Source organism: Dendropsophus ebraccatus, chromosome 14, assembly GCF_027789765.1.
Source record: "Dendropsophus ebraccatus isolate aDenEbr1 chromosome 14, aDenEbr1.pat, whole genome shotgun sequence".
NCBI lineage: Eukaryota > Metazoa > Chordata > Amphibia > Anura > Hylidae > Dendropsophus > Dendropsophus ebraccatus.
In genome coordinates, this window is record NC_091467.1 from 37,107,433 (window position 1) to 37,120,490 (window position 13,058).

The following is a 13,058-nucleotide window of genomic DNA, read 5'->3' on the forward strand; positions in this document are numbered from 1 at the left end:
GAAGAGTACAGTGGCGGGTCCATCTTCCTCTGCGGGAGGTGGGATTCGGTGGTCAGCTGTCATTGGCATACCTAACACGAAGGCAGAGCAGGGCTTTCTGGGGCCCCCTTCTTGCAAGGGCCCCATAGCAGTCACCTTTCCTGCCTTTATTGTAGCTACGCCACTGCTTCCTGGTTTCTTTTACTACATCACATAGAACACCTACCCTTGTATTTATTGCATTTTGTTGTTTAACCCCTTCTCTCAATATGACGTCCAGGGACGTGATGAAAAGCTGTGCCATTCTGCAACATGACGTCCCTAGACGTCATGCCTCCTCTGCCTCCCCCCGCTGTCCCTATAAGCGATCAGGAAGCAGGAGGAGGCTGTGTCACACAGCCTCCTCCTGCTGCCACTGCCCGGAGATGAGCCGTGCTCCCCCCGGGCAGTTAACCCCATAAACGCTGTGGTCGTTGTGGCCGCAGCATCTATGGGAAGATTTGATGTGTTCCGGGTGATCGGGCGGCAGGACGTTGCCTCCTCAGCACGTTGCCTCCTCCTGCCGCCACTGCTGTAATGCTCCCCCCAGGACCCCTTGTAGTGTAGTGTAGTGTAGTGTAGTGTAGATGTAGTGTTCGGGCTCCCCCGCCCCGATCCAACCAAAACTAACCAAATGACAATTTTTTGTTAATCCCGCCCCCTAAAAAAAATAGAAAGAAGCTATCAAAATGACACATGTACCCAAAAGGTGTACCGCTAAAAACGTCAGCTAATGCCGCAAAAAAAGCCCTCACATAACTTTATTGGCGAAAAAATTTAACTATTACTGCTCTTACAATATGCAAGACACAAACAGTATATATAGTATAAATGCCATAAACTATAACAAAAGTGATATAAAATGGATATCACTGTAATCGTACCAACCTGACGAATAAAGATAACATGTCATAAGTAATGTATAGTAAATGGCATACAAAAAAATGGTGAAAAACTGCTGCTAAATTGTGTTTTTTATTTGTACCACCTCCTAAAAAATTAAATAAATAATGATCAGGGTGTTACATGTCCCTCAGAATGGTACCGATGGGAACGTCAACTTGGCTTACACAAATATTTTGGCATCCCAAGGCCTCTGTCACATGGCATAATGGCTAAAAAAAAAAAGTAAAAAGGCCCCAAAATTCACCAAGGCTCTGTCATGTCTGCGGCCTGTGGTTGAGTCAGGTGATGCACTGTGGCCACATATGGGGGATTTCTAGAAACACTGGAATAAGGTGTATAAATAGTGAGTGGTATTTCTCAGTTAGTATTTGCTGTGTTAGAGGTTTGTGCTGTTTTAATAAAAAAATTTATTAAAAATGTAATATCTGCCAAAAAAATGAAAATTTTAAATTTCCCCTCCAACTTGCTTAAATTTCTGCAAAACACCTAAAGGGTTAATAAACTTATGAAATGTCACTTTGAATACTTTGAGGGGTGCAGTTTTTACAATGGAGGGATTTATGGGGATCACTAACATACAGGCCCCACAAATCCACTTCAGAACTGGACTGGTCTCTAAAAAAGTCTGAATTTGAAATTTTCCTAAAAATTTGAAAAATCGCTGCAGAATTTTGAAGCCCTCTAACATACAATCTCAGAATAACCGCAATAGTTAAAAGCACCACAGAGTTATAACTACATAAAGAGAGACAGGTCAGAAAAAAAACATTGACTAGTAAATTGCTTTAATAAAGTTATTTTGTGATATAACTTCATTATTTTTTTTATCTCCTATTTAACTTTTCTTGAGTGGCAGCTGTAAGGGGTGACCCAGCCCCTCTGTGTCAGCATCTGCAGGGCTGTCTAAGCTCTGCAGTCCCCCATCCCCTGCTCTGATCTAGACCGTACCCAGGAGAGGCTGTCCAATGTGATCGCGGTGTGTGGCAGCCTCTCTAGAACCAGTAGCAGTCATCGCTCACTGTGTAGAGGCTACAGCACACAGCGATTGCATTGGCCACCCAGGTATAAAATATACAGTAGACAGGATGAACAGAACCCTGCTCTGTATAGAATTGTGCGGAATCGCTTGATCAGAGCAGGGGATCAGGACCTGCAGGGAGGTACTGTCTCTGCAAATAGGTGGCACCAGGATGTTGCCTAAGGTGCGACACGGTGTGCCAAGAAATGTGCTGAAATGTGGCTTAAAATTTTTTAAAGCGTTAGAAAGACATGGCCACTTTCTTCCAGAGACAGCACCACTCTTGTCTCTAGTTTGGGTGGGATTTTGCAACTCCGTTCCATTGAAGTGAATGAGGCTTAATTGCAAATCACGGGTGAACTGGAGACAAGTCGTTTTGTCTCTGGAAGAAAGTTGCCATGTTTTTCTAACATTAGATAACTCAAAACTAGCTATTGGTCTAAACTTCAGTCTTCAGACGTGACCTATACGTCACACATTGATAATTCTGGCACATTTAAAGACTGTCTACCCTACCTATTAAGTGAAACGTATTGTGATTTTTTTTTTTTCTATTTTAGATGTTTCTCCGTGAGTTACTAAGGCTCATGCATCTGCGATTCTACAAACATTTGCAGTCTCTGGGAGAAGATGGACTTCAAATATTATTTTGCCATCGGTGGATCCTCCTGTGTTTTAAAAGAGAATTTTCAGACTCTGAAGCCCTGAGGATGTGGGAAGCATGCTGGGCTCATTACCAGGTACTAGTCATCAGTAATGTGCCTATAAAACACCTAACAATATTGAATTACTGATGATTTATTTATCCCTTTTGGCATTGATCAGTGGTGTATTCCCACATAGTTTTTCCACTTTACTATTAAAGGGCAACTCCAGCAAAAATTTGCGTCAAAGTGCCAGTCCAGTGTGGGGGTGGTATGGGGAGGATGGGGGGGGGATGGGGTAGTTGGACTATATATTGAATAGACAGCCCAAAAGAAAGTCCTGCCAAAATCAATATCTAGTGCAACAAAGCTATATAACGAGGAATGACACAGATAACACAAAGGCCAGAGGGGGAGAAAGATCTCAGTGTGGTAAATCAATCCAAAAATCTGAAAATCATAAATATTGTGGCACAATAATTGCCAATTGCAATACTGCCATCCGGTGGTCACTGAGATTAAAGCAATTGACAATGATATTTAAATTGCGATGCAGTTACAAAAATTGACCAGCATCAATATAATGTAATATGATGTGATGTAATAAAATATAGTAGAGGAGAGACTGTAACCCCTCAACAGCTGGCCAGGTAATGAAGCACCGCAAGTGAGACCCTGTATACAGGCCCGCATCTGCCATGAGGCGAAGTGAAGTCTTCGCCTCAGGCGGCAGCTCCCACGACCCTGCAGGGGGCGGCACTGGCCGCCCCTGCACAGTGAGCTTTCATGCATATATTATATGCATGACCGCTCACTGACTACAGGAGCAGAGAGATCAGCCATAGACTGATGTCTCTGCTCCTGTATGCGTATTCCGGGGCGTGCTACGCTATTCGCGTACCGCCCACGGAATATACGTGCAGAAGCAGGGACTCCAGTGTGATGCCGGACTCCCTGCTTCTGCACTATAGGAGCGCCCCCTACTGTCAGCTGTGTCTGTGTCCTTATTAGGAGGCACACACAGCTGACAGGAGGCTCAGAGCAGGGAACTAAGAGTTCTCTGCTCTGTGCCATTCACTTCTAGGTCGCAGGCTGTGTTAGTGCTGCGATCTAGAAGTGATCTGGAGCAGCCAGTGATGTCTTCCTGGTCAGGCTGCTCCATGAGATCTGTGTGCAGCCTGACCAGGAAGCGACCAGGAAGCATCCAGGAGGCCACAGGGACTGCGTGGGAACGATTGGTGAGGTGAGGAGCTGCTGGCCTGTTTTTTGTTTTACTTTGCTGAGATGGGGGGACACAGGAGAGGAATGATACAGGGGGTGATTGTGGGGAGATGGGGGGGACACAGGAGATGGATGATACAGGGGGTGATTGTGGGGAGATGGGGGGGACACAGGAGATGGATGATACAGGGGGTGATTGTGGGGAGATGGGGGGGACACAGGAGATGGATGATACAGGGGGTGATTGTGGGGAGATGGGGGGGACACAGGAGAGGAATGATACAGGGGGTGATTGTGGGGAGATGGGGAGGGGCACAGGAGATGGATGATACAGGGGGTGATTGTGGGGAGATGGGGGGGACACAGGAGATGGATGATACAGGGGGTGATTGTGGGGAGATGGGGGGGGCACAGGAGATGGATGATACAGGGGGTGATTGTGGGGAGATGGGGGGGACACAGGAGATGGATGATACAGGGGGTGATTGTGGGGAGATGGGGGGGACACAGGAGATGGATGATACAGGGGGTGATTGTGGGGAGATGGGGGGGACACAGGAGATGGAGGGACACAGGAGATGGATGATACAGGGGGTGATTGTGGGGAGATGGGGGGGACACAGGAGATGGAGGGACACAGGAGATGGATGATACAGGGGGTGATCATGGGGAGATGGGGGGACACAGGAGATGGATGATACAGGGGGTGATTATGGGGAGATACAGGAGATGGGGGGACACAGGAGATGGATGATACAGGGGGTGATTGTGGGGAGATGGGGGGGACACAGGAGATGGATGATACAGGGGGTGATTGTGGGGAGACACAGGAGATGTATGATTCAGGGGGTGATTGTGGGGAGATGGGGGGGACACAGGAGATGGAGGGACACAGGAGATGGATGATACAGGGGGTGATTGTGGGGAGATGGGGGGGACACAGGAGATGGATGATACAGGGGGTGATTGTGGGGAGATGGGGGGGACACAGGAGATGGATGATACAGGGGGTGATTGTGGGGAGATGGGGGGGACACAGGAGATGGATGATACAGGGGGTGATTGTGGGGAGATGGGGGGACACAGGAGATGGATGATACAGGGGGTGATTGTGGGGAGATGGGGGGGACACAGGAGATGGAGGGACACAGCAGATGGAGGGACACAGCAGATGGATGATACAGGGGGTGATTATGGGGAGATGGGGGGGACACAGATGGATGATACAGGGGGTGATTGTGGGGAGACACAGGAGATGTATAATACAGGGTGTGATTGTGGGGAGACACAGGAGATGGATGATTCAGGGGGTGATTGTGGGGAGATGGGGGGGACACAGGAGATGGGGGGACACAGGAGATGGATGATACAGGGGGTGATTGTGGGGGGACACAGGAGATGGATGATACAGGGGGTGATTATGGGGAGATGGGGGGACACAGGAGATGGATGATACAGGGGGTGATTGTGGGGGGACACAGGAGATGGATGATACAGGGGGTGATTATGGGGAGATGGGGGGACACAGGAGATGGATGATACAGGGGGTGATTGTGGGGAGATGGGGGGACACAGGAGATGGATGATACAGGGGGTGATTATGGGGAGACACAGGAGATGGATGATACAGGGGGTGATTGTGGGGACTTGGGGGGACACAGGAGATGGATGATACAGGGGGTGATTGTGGGGAGACACAGGAGATGTATGATACAGGGGGTGATTATGGGGAGATGGGGGGACACAGGAGATGGAGGGACACAGGAGATGGATGATACAGGGGGTGATTGTGGGGGGACACAGGAGATGGATGATACAGGGGGTAATTGTTGGGGGGACACAGGAGATGGATGATACAGGGGGTAATTGTGGGGTACACAGGAGGAATATGAGGAGATGGATGATACAGGGGGTGATTATGGGGGGCACAGGAGGAATATGAGGAGATGGGAGGATTATGGGGGGCACAGGAGGAATATGAGGAGATGGTGAGACACAGGTGGGGGGGATTATGATGAGATTGGAGGATTATGAGGAGATGGGGGACACGGGGGATTATGACTACAGGAAGAGATGGGGGGATTATAACTACATGAGGAGAATGGGGATTATAATAGTGTGGAGATGCAGAAGGGATCTTCTAAATTGTGGAGCCTAAAATGTCTGTCCAATAGATGCTGCGGGAACAAGTCATGGCTAACAGAAGTCTTCATGATGGAGTCGGATCTGAATGTAGAAGAAAAGAGAAAGTGAACAACTCTGATGAGAGAAGACGTCACTTGTGAGTCACTGGATGTAACTGTACCCTGATCACTATACTGTCACTGTGTGGGGGTAATGCTGGACTCTATACAGTGTTTTTTATTCAGTAGCACTACTGGTGGTATTGATCAGTCAGTGGTGGAATTTTTACCTTGTAGTGGCAATATTGGTAATAGTATTTAGTCACTATGGAGTGCTGATATGCAGTCATCATGTGGTGGAATTATTTGGTGTTTATATGATGTTGATCTCAGTTGAGGTGGGGGGGGGGGGCGCTATTTCAGTTCTCGCCTCAGGCAGCAGAAGAGCTAGAATCGGCCCTGCCTGTATACATATTCATGCTGGTCAATTTTAGTAACTGCATCGCAATTTAAATATCACTGTTAATTGCTTTAATCTCAGTGACCACCGGATGGCAGTATTGCAATTGGCACATATGCCATAATATTAATGATTTTCAGATTTTTGGATTGATTTACCACACTGAGATCTTTCTCCCCCTCTGGCCCTTGTGTTATCTGTGTCATTCCCATGAAATTTCCCAGTTTTCCCAGTATTTTTTGTATATCATGTATATGTATATATGGAATAGATAGAGGAGGGCAAATCCATAGCAATGTATGTTTATGAATTATGTGTAACAAGGTATGGTCTAATATGTGCTGTTTTTATATCCTCCTATGTGTGGTATATTTTGTACACAGTCTTTTTACATATCTAAAAATGTTAAATAAATATATAAAATAAAATAAAAAGTGCCAGAGATTTTTAATTTACTTATATTAAAAAAATCTCATGTCTTCCAGTATCTTATCAGCTGCTGTATGTCCTACATATCTATGTCTCTGTCTATGACATTCAGCAGCTAATAAGTACTGGAAGACTTGAGATTTTTTAATAGAAGTAAATTACAAATCTCTGGCACTTTCTGACACCAGTTGATTTGGGGAAAAAAAAACAGTTTTCAATGGAGTTGCCCTTTAACTAGTCTCGCTGCACATGAAATGTACCGTTTTGGGCACCAGTGCACAAGTATAAATTATTAGAACTTTAATGGGTTTAAACATTTGTAATCAAAATAATGATTAAACTACATGAGTGGACTACAGAATTAACCCCTTCTAGCCCTATCACGTACCCATACATATTGCAGCAGGTAGGGGGGTTCAGAGAAGGGTAGCGACAGGGACTGCAGCTATTAGCTAGCGTGGGCCCATCGCCGAACCAGCTAATTAAACATTTAAATGCCTCTTTTAAATGGCTTTAAAAAAAACATCACCTAGGGTCTAGTGGCGGATCCATGTTTCTGGCCAGACCAGGCAATGAAACTGATTCCAGCTCGGCAATCCTTTACTATGGGCTCCAGCAGCCCATAGTAATCGAGCACTGATCTCCTAGATCAATGCAGTACATATGTACTGCATTGATCTCTATGAGAGATCAGTACAGTGATCATAGAAGTCCCCCAAGTGTGGTCGTACTTTCTTGTTGAGCAGTTGGTCAGTACTACAAGTTCCAGAATGCAATGGAACTTGAAGTACTCACATCAGTTCACTCCTGCCAGTACCCTGTCCAAAGCTGTTGCAGAACATCTAATCAGTGAATTATAACATCTAATCAGTGAAGCTGCAACACCTGCTTCTTTTACTACTTGTCTGCCCAGATGTAGGCTGGAGAGGTTGGTCAGAGATGGTGAGATCACTCAGGAGGTGGAGCTAAAGATCTTAGAGGTCCACCCAAGCCTCCTGTGACATCAGAGGATGATGCGTTGTCACGGGAGAGAGGTAGAAGCTGGGGTCTACACAAAATTTGTAGTCTTTGTAAATTCAATTTCCTGTCAAAGGAGAAGTGTGAAGGTGGCCATTAAGGGGTTATTACTTTGCGTAAAAACATTGTAATCCTGAAAATGGCGTCATCCTTGTAACTGCTTCTAGAAGAAGGAAAGGAATGCTGGCAGCATGCCGATGAGAAAAGCACCATGAACCTACATCGCAGTCACAACACAAACGCAAGAATGAGACACATTTTATAAACAATATATGGTAAAACAACACATTGTGCCAGCTTGACTGCGCAGGACAGGAAACTACTGACCAATCAGAGTGTGATATGTATGTGTCTTGTGACTTGAAACCCCACCTGTATTAAAAGTTTATATATATTTCATGTGAAACCAAATAAAGCGTTGAGTGCACACTCCTAACTCAAGCTGAGAGGGGAGGTTATACCGTCTTTTTGCCTGGTGTCATGTCCTCGTCGCTAGCACTCAGCTTACTTAATTTGGACAGGGATAGTCACTTGGGAATAAGCCAGATAAAAAGCAGATCTCGCCTTATCAGAAGCACTGATAAAGCCACAGAAGCCAGTACTATTAGTGATAACATTATATTAGAATATTATATCTTGGGCTTATAGTTTAATTTAAATCTAATTTTCTGCAACTTGCAACAGTTCTAGGATGTTTTGTGTGACAAACAATATTTCTCTTTTAGACGGACTATTTCCACCTTTTTCTGTGTGTTGCAATAATTGTTCTTTATGGTGAGGATGTTATCGAGCATCAGCTGCCAACTGATCAGATGTTGCTACATTTCAGTAATTTGGCTATGCATATGAATGGAGAGCTGGTTCTCAAGAAGGTGAGAAAAACTTGTCTATTTTGTATTACCTTAAAGTGACTCTGTACCCACAATCTGACCTCCGCCACCCCACCCCCCTCCCCCAAACCACTTGTACCTTCGGATAGCTGCTTTTAATCCAAGATCTGTCCTGCGGTCTGTTCAGCAGGTGATGCAGTTATTGTTCTAAAAAACAACTTTTAAACTGGCAGCCCCGGGACAGTGGCCTAGATTGTGTATGCATTAGGCTGGCACAACCTCTCTGTCCCTCCTCCCCGCCCTCCTTATCATTAGGAATGCTCCAGGCAGATTGCCTCCTATTCGTCAGCTGTGTCAGCCCGGCACATGGACTGGATCGTTAAGACACCTGTGCAAATGTTCAGCATGGAGAAAATGTTCCAGTGGCATTCTTAATGATGAAATGGGTGGGGAGGAGGGACGGAGGGGTGGTGCAAAGTTAGGGCACAGATATTCTAAGCCACACCCGTAGGGCATGGGGCTGTAAGTTTGTGAGCAGCCCTGCACACATTTAAAGTCTCACTGTCGTTATAACTTTAAAAATCTAAATCAACAGTAGATGTGATATAAAGCAAGTTTGCAATATACATTCATTGTTTGTTTGTTTTTTGTTATCACAGTGTAAAACAAAGCTCCAGTCTCATGAAGGCAAGATTTTCTGACTTGTGCAGAGAGTCACGGCTCACCGTGTCCACCAATCACATGACTGCCTCCTCTCTGTGAGCGCTCAGATGGCCTGGGAAACACAGGACTTCCTGTTTTCTGACTGTTTCCTATTTTTTGAGAAAAGAAGAGTCAGAAAACTGGAATTGCCATGTCTGCCATGTCTTCATGTCTTAATGAATTAAAAATTGCAAACTTGCTTTATATCACATCTACTTTTGATTTAGATTTTGAAAGTTGTAACGACAGGTACACTTTAAAGACACTCTTTGACAGATTAAGTACCTGTCACTGACCAGGGGTACCCTGCAGTCCTAATCACTTTCGTTTACAGGTGGGGGTATAATACTTACCTCCATCCTGTCAGATCTGCCCTCAGGCAGACTCTACGTGCAGATTCCTGAAATGCCATGACATAGGACTGATCATCAGTATATGTAGTCTGATCTATTAAAATATAATAATTTTTAATTAACCTGCATGGTGAAGAGTGTAAACAAACAAAAAGGGAAAAAAACACCAGGATTTTTGTTTCTCTTTAATTGTATATCAGATTTTTTTTTAAAGCCATTAAAAAATATAATATATAAATAGAATACCAATGAAAACTATAGATCATGGCGCAAAAAAAATTACACCCCAACCAGCCCTGTAGGTGGAAAAGTAAAAGCGTTATAGCTCTTAAAAGGTGAGGAGGAACATTGCTCTAATTTAACCTGGATATCAGTGCATCAATGACCTCTGGTCATGAAGGGGTCAAACATCCCCTGAGAGAACAAAATATACAAAAATGAGATTAAAAAAGGGAAATTGAACTCCGAATGATTCTTCGTCTGGAGTTAGCGGGCACCTGGTAAAATGCTCGAGTCTTCCATCGATTTCACTTGACTTGACTCCATTGACTTGAGTATTTGTCTACTTGCTTAACTCTAACATAATGTGTGTATACCTCTTAATAGGATAGATTATCAGTATGAGAGCGATGGAAGTCCATTTCTGCACTGGCATCTGTTTCCGTATGGCTCTACTAGGCATTGCTCCCACCTAGCCAGAATCTGGCTCCACACTGATGAGAAGCAACACCTTAAAACAGCTGTCTGTGGATGGACACCTGCCTTGGTTTTTCCCCTTTCATATCATCCGACTTGTAATTGAGTTGAATAGTTGGGTTGGGTGACCTTCCAGGAGCCATCCTTTTGCTAGGTCCTTCCCTTGAGGGTTTTCTGTTTCTGGATAATGAGTGTTTTGAGACTCCTGAGGGTCTGCTGACCTTTATGCATATCTCTTCATTTGCTGGTCTGCCGTTTGAAGTGTTCAGGCAAATGCTTTATATTGCTGTATTGTAGCAGCTGTATTGGATATTGCAGCTTTGCCCCATTCAGTCGTTCCCCGTACTGAGCTAATGTTCATAACTATCAATATTTTAGTCTTGGAAAAGCCCTGTGTAACATGTTATATTGCCATTTTAAATTAGTGTTTAAGTCCCTATCTTCCTATACAAAAGCTGCACTGTATTTATTAATTAATAATACACGGTTATTTTTTCGTACACAGGCAAGGAGTTTACTTTATCAGTTTCGTCTCTTGCCCAAAATTCCCTGCAGCCTCCGCGACTTGTGTAAATTATGTGGGCCTGGTATGTGGGACAGTGGCTATATACCGACAATAGAATGCACAGGTGAACACCCCGACTCCAAAAGCTGTTTGTATGGAGGAACTGTAGAGGAGGCTTCTGCAATTTCACCCAAAGAAAACAAAAAAAAACACAAATCACTTGATGTTTTCAACTTTAGAAAGTAGAGAAATGAGCTGCAAACTACAAGTTTTAATGATTTACAAGGTGATTTTTATTCCTACTAATGTTTATTGGAAGGACTAGGCGTCTGTTTATACTGCACGGTCACTGGATTGGTCAGCATTGTGGGTTTAGCAATGGCTTAAATTTTATACTTGACTGGTAAGAATCCTTTTCTATTGGTTATAAAGCATCAAGAAGATTTCCAGCTCAAGTCTGCAAGCATTTGACAGCGAAGCACAATCCTGCACAATATCTTTTCTCCCCTTCACTACCAATATATTATACATTCAATAAATCTCTTAACCGATTGGTGTATTCTAATTCCTGTTACTTTCTATCATTTGTTTTCTGTTATTGTTTCTTTATTTTTATTATTATTTTCAATATGTATTGCACAAACAAGACACCAGTCAGGTGACTTCTGACGACCAATCCGTTTCTTACACTATGTTCTTCTTCACTGCAATAATTGGAGATATGATTTTCTCAGTCGGTTCTTTTATGTAAAGTGTACTGCTCATAGCAGTGTAAATAAATTGTGTTTCACAGCTACGTTGTCCTTGATATGTTTCTTATATGGGTTCAGAGAGTGTTATCACCTTCATAGATATAATACAAGTGACTGATACTATGCACACATTCACAAAAGTAAGACAGGCCTCGGTTTCTTATTGTGATCATGAAACTGTAAATACATTTGACATAGCCGCTGGTAAATTATAAATGTATTTGCAAGAATCTGTTTTTTAAAGGTAGCCACCTCATGTGATCAAGGTAACACTGGGTATGGTCATAAATATGCTTACTGTGGATATATATATTTTTTTTTCCTCCAGAATTAGTTATAAAATAGAATAGGTACAAATAATAACAAGTAATTATTCTGTTTTATGTAGGTGTTTTTACTGTGGATATAGTCCTTTGTTTTAGGGACCTAAATCTGAGCCTTAGGTGCTGCTCAAGCACAGGTTTTTTAGGGTCTGGCAAAGTTAAAGGGGTACTCTGGGTGCAAGGGCTTTTTTAGCAATGGGTGGGGAGCCAGTGGATGAAGGCACGGACATACACTTACCTCACTGATTCCAGCGCCGGGTCCCACATTATGCTTCTTCAGTCTTCGGTGCCCGGCCACTTCCTGGTCTTTCACACGGCCTGAGATGTGACGTTTCCATATCACTCAGCCATTCAGCTGATGTAGTGGGATTCACCTCTGCCACTGAACGGCTGAGGGAGGCTGGAAACATCACGTCTCAAGCCACATCACAGATCAGGAAGCGGTTGGGCACTGCAGACCAAAACAGCATGATGCGGGACCCAACGCTGGAACCGGGGTGGTAAGTGGACATCCTTGCCTTCATCAACACGTCCCGGCCCATAGCTAAAAAAAAAAAAAAAAAAACTTTTACATTTTGAGAATTGGAGTTGGCAAAGATGCATGAGATATTACTAAATACTATTATGTTCCCCCCTGCCAGATGAAAATTTTTTCAAGTCACCAGACTTCCCCCTTTAATGAATGATGAAAGGCTGTTAATTGGACCAATAAATGACAGTCTGCGTCTGATGCATAAATATGTGAGCGTTTTTTTTTTTTCTGTTGTACAATTCGTGATATCGTCTCATCAGGGCAAGACAGCTCTATTGAATTAAATAAATAATGGAGGTATATATTCCATCATTGATACAATTATATCTACAATAGTACAATGTTACACTGAGAAATACTTCCAGCTAGTGTTGGCTGTGCACCAATCTAGTGTCAGAATAATGCATTGTGGTTCACTATATTATTTATAACCATTGATTGCTACTAATAACATATTGTATCAACCAAGCAAAAGGAAATTCTGTCGGAAATAAGGTTTAAAATATTAAAATATATTACAAATATTTTT

At 43.7% G+C, this 13,058-nt stretch overlaps 1 protein-coding gene across 6 annotated transcripts in view; it reads left to right on the plus strand.

Annotated features, from left to right (window-relative positions):
- The window catches only part of TBC1D16 (TBC1 domain family member 16), a 53,024-nt gene extending 41,310 nt beyond the window's left edge, over positions 1-11,714 (plus strand). For 5 of the 6 annotated variants that reach the window (XM_069952916.1, XM_069952918.1, XM_069952921.1 and 2 more), the window contains 3 exons: positions 2,503-2,682; positions 8,562-8,708; positions 10,923-11,714. In XM_069952916.1, coding sequence (XP_069809017.1) covers positions 2,503-2,682; positions 8,562-8,708; positions 10,923-11,168 — 573 coding nt within the window. In that variant the 3' untranslated portion in view covers positions 11,169-11,714. Of the gene's footprint in view, positions 1-2,502; positions 2,683-5,981; positions 6,141-8,561; positions 8,709-10,922 lie in introns of those variants that run through there. The other variant, XM_069952919.1, reaches the window with a different exon arrangement.
- The last annotated feature ends 1,344 nt before the right edge of the window (positions 11,715-13,058 follow it).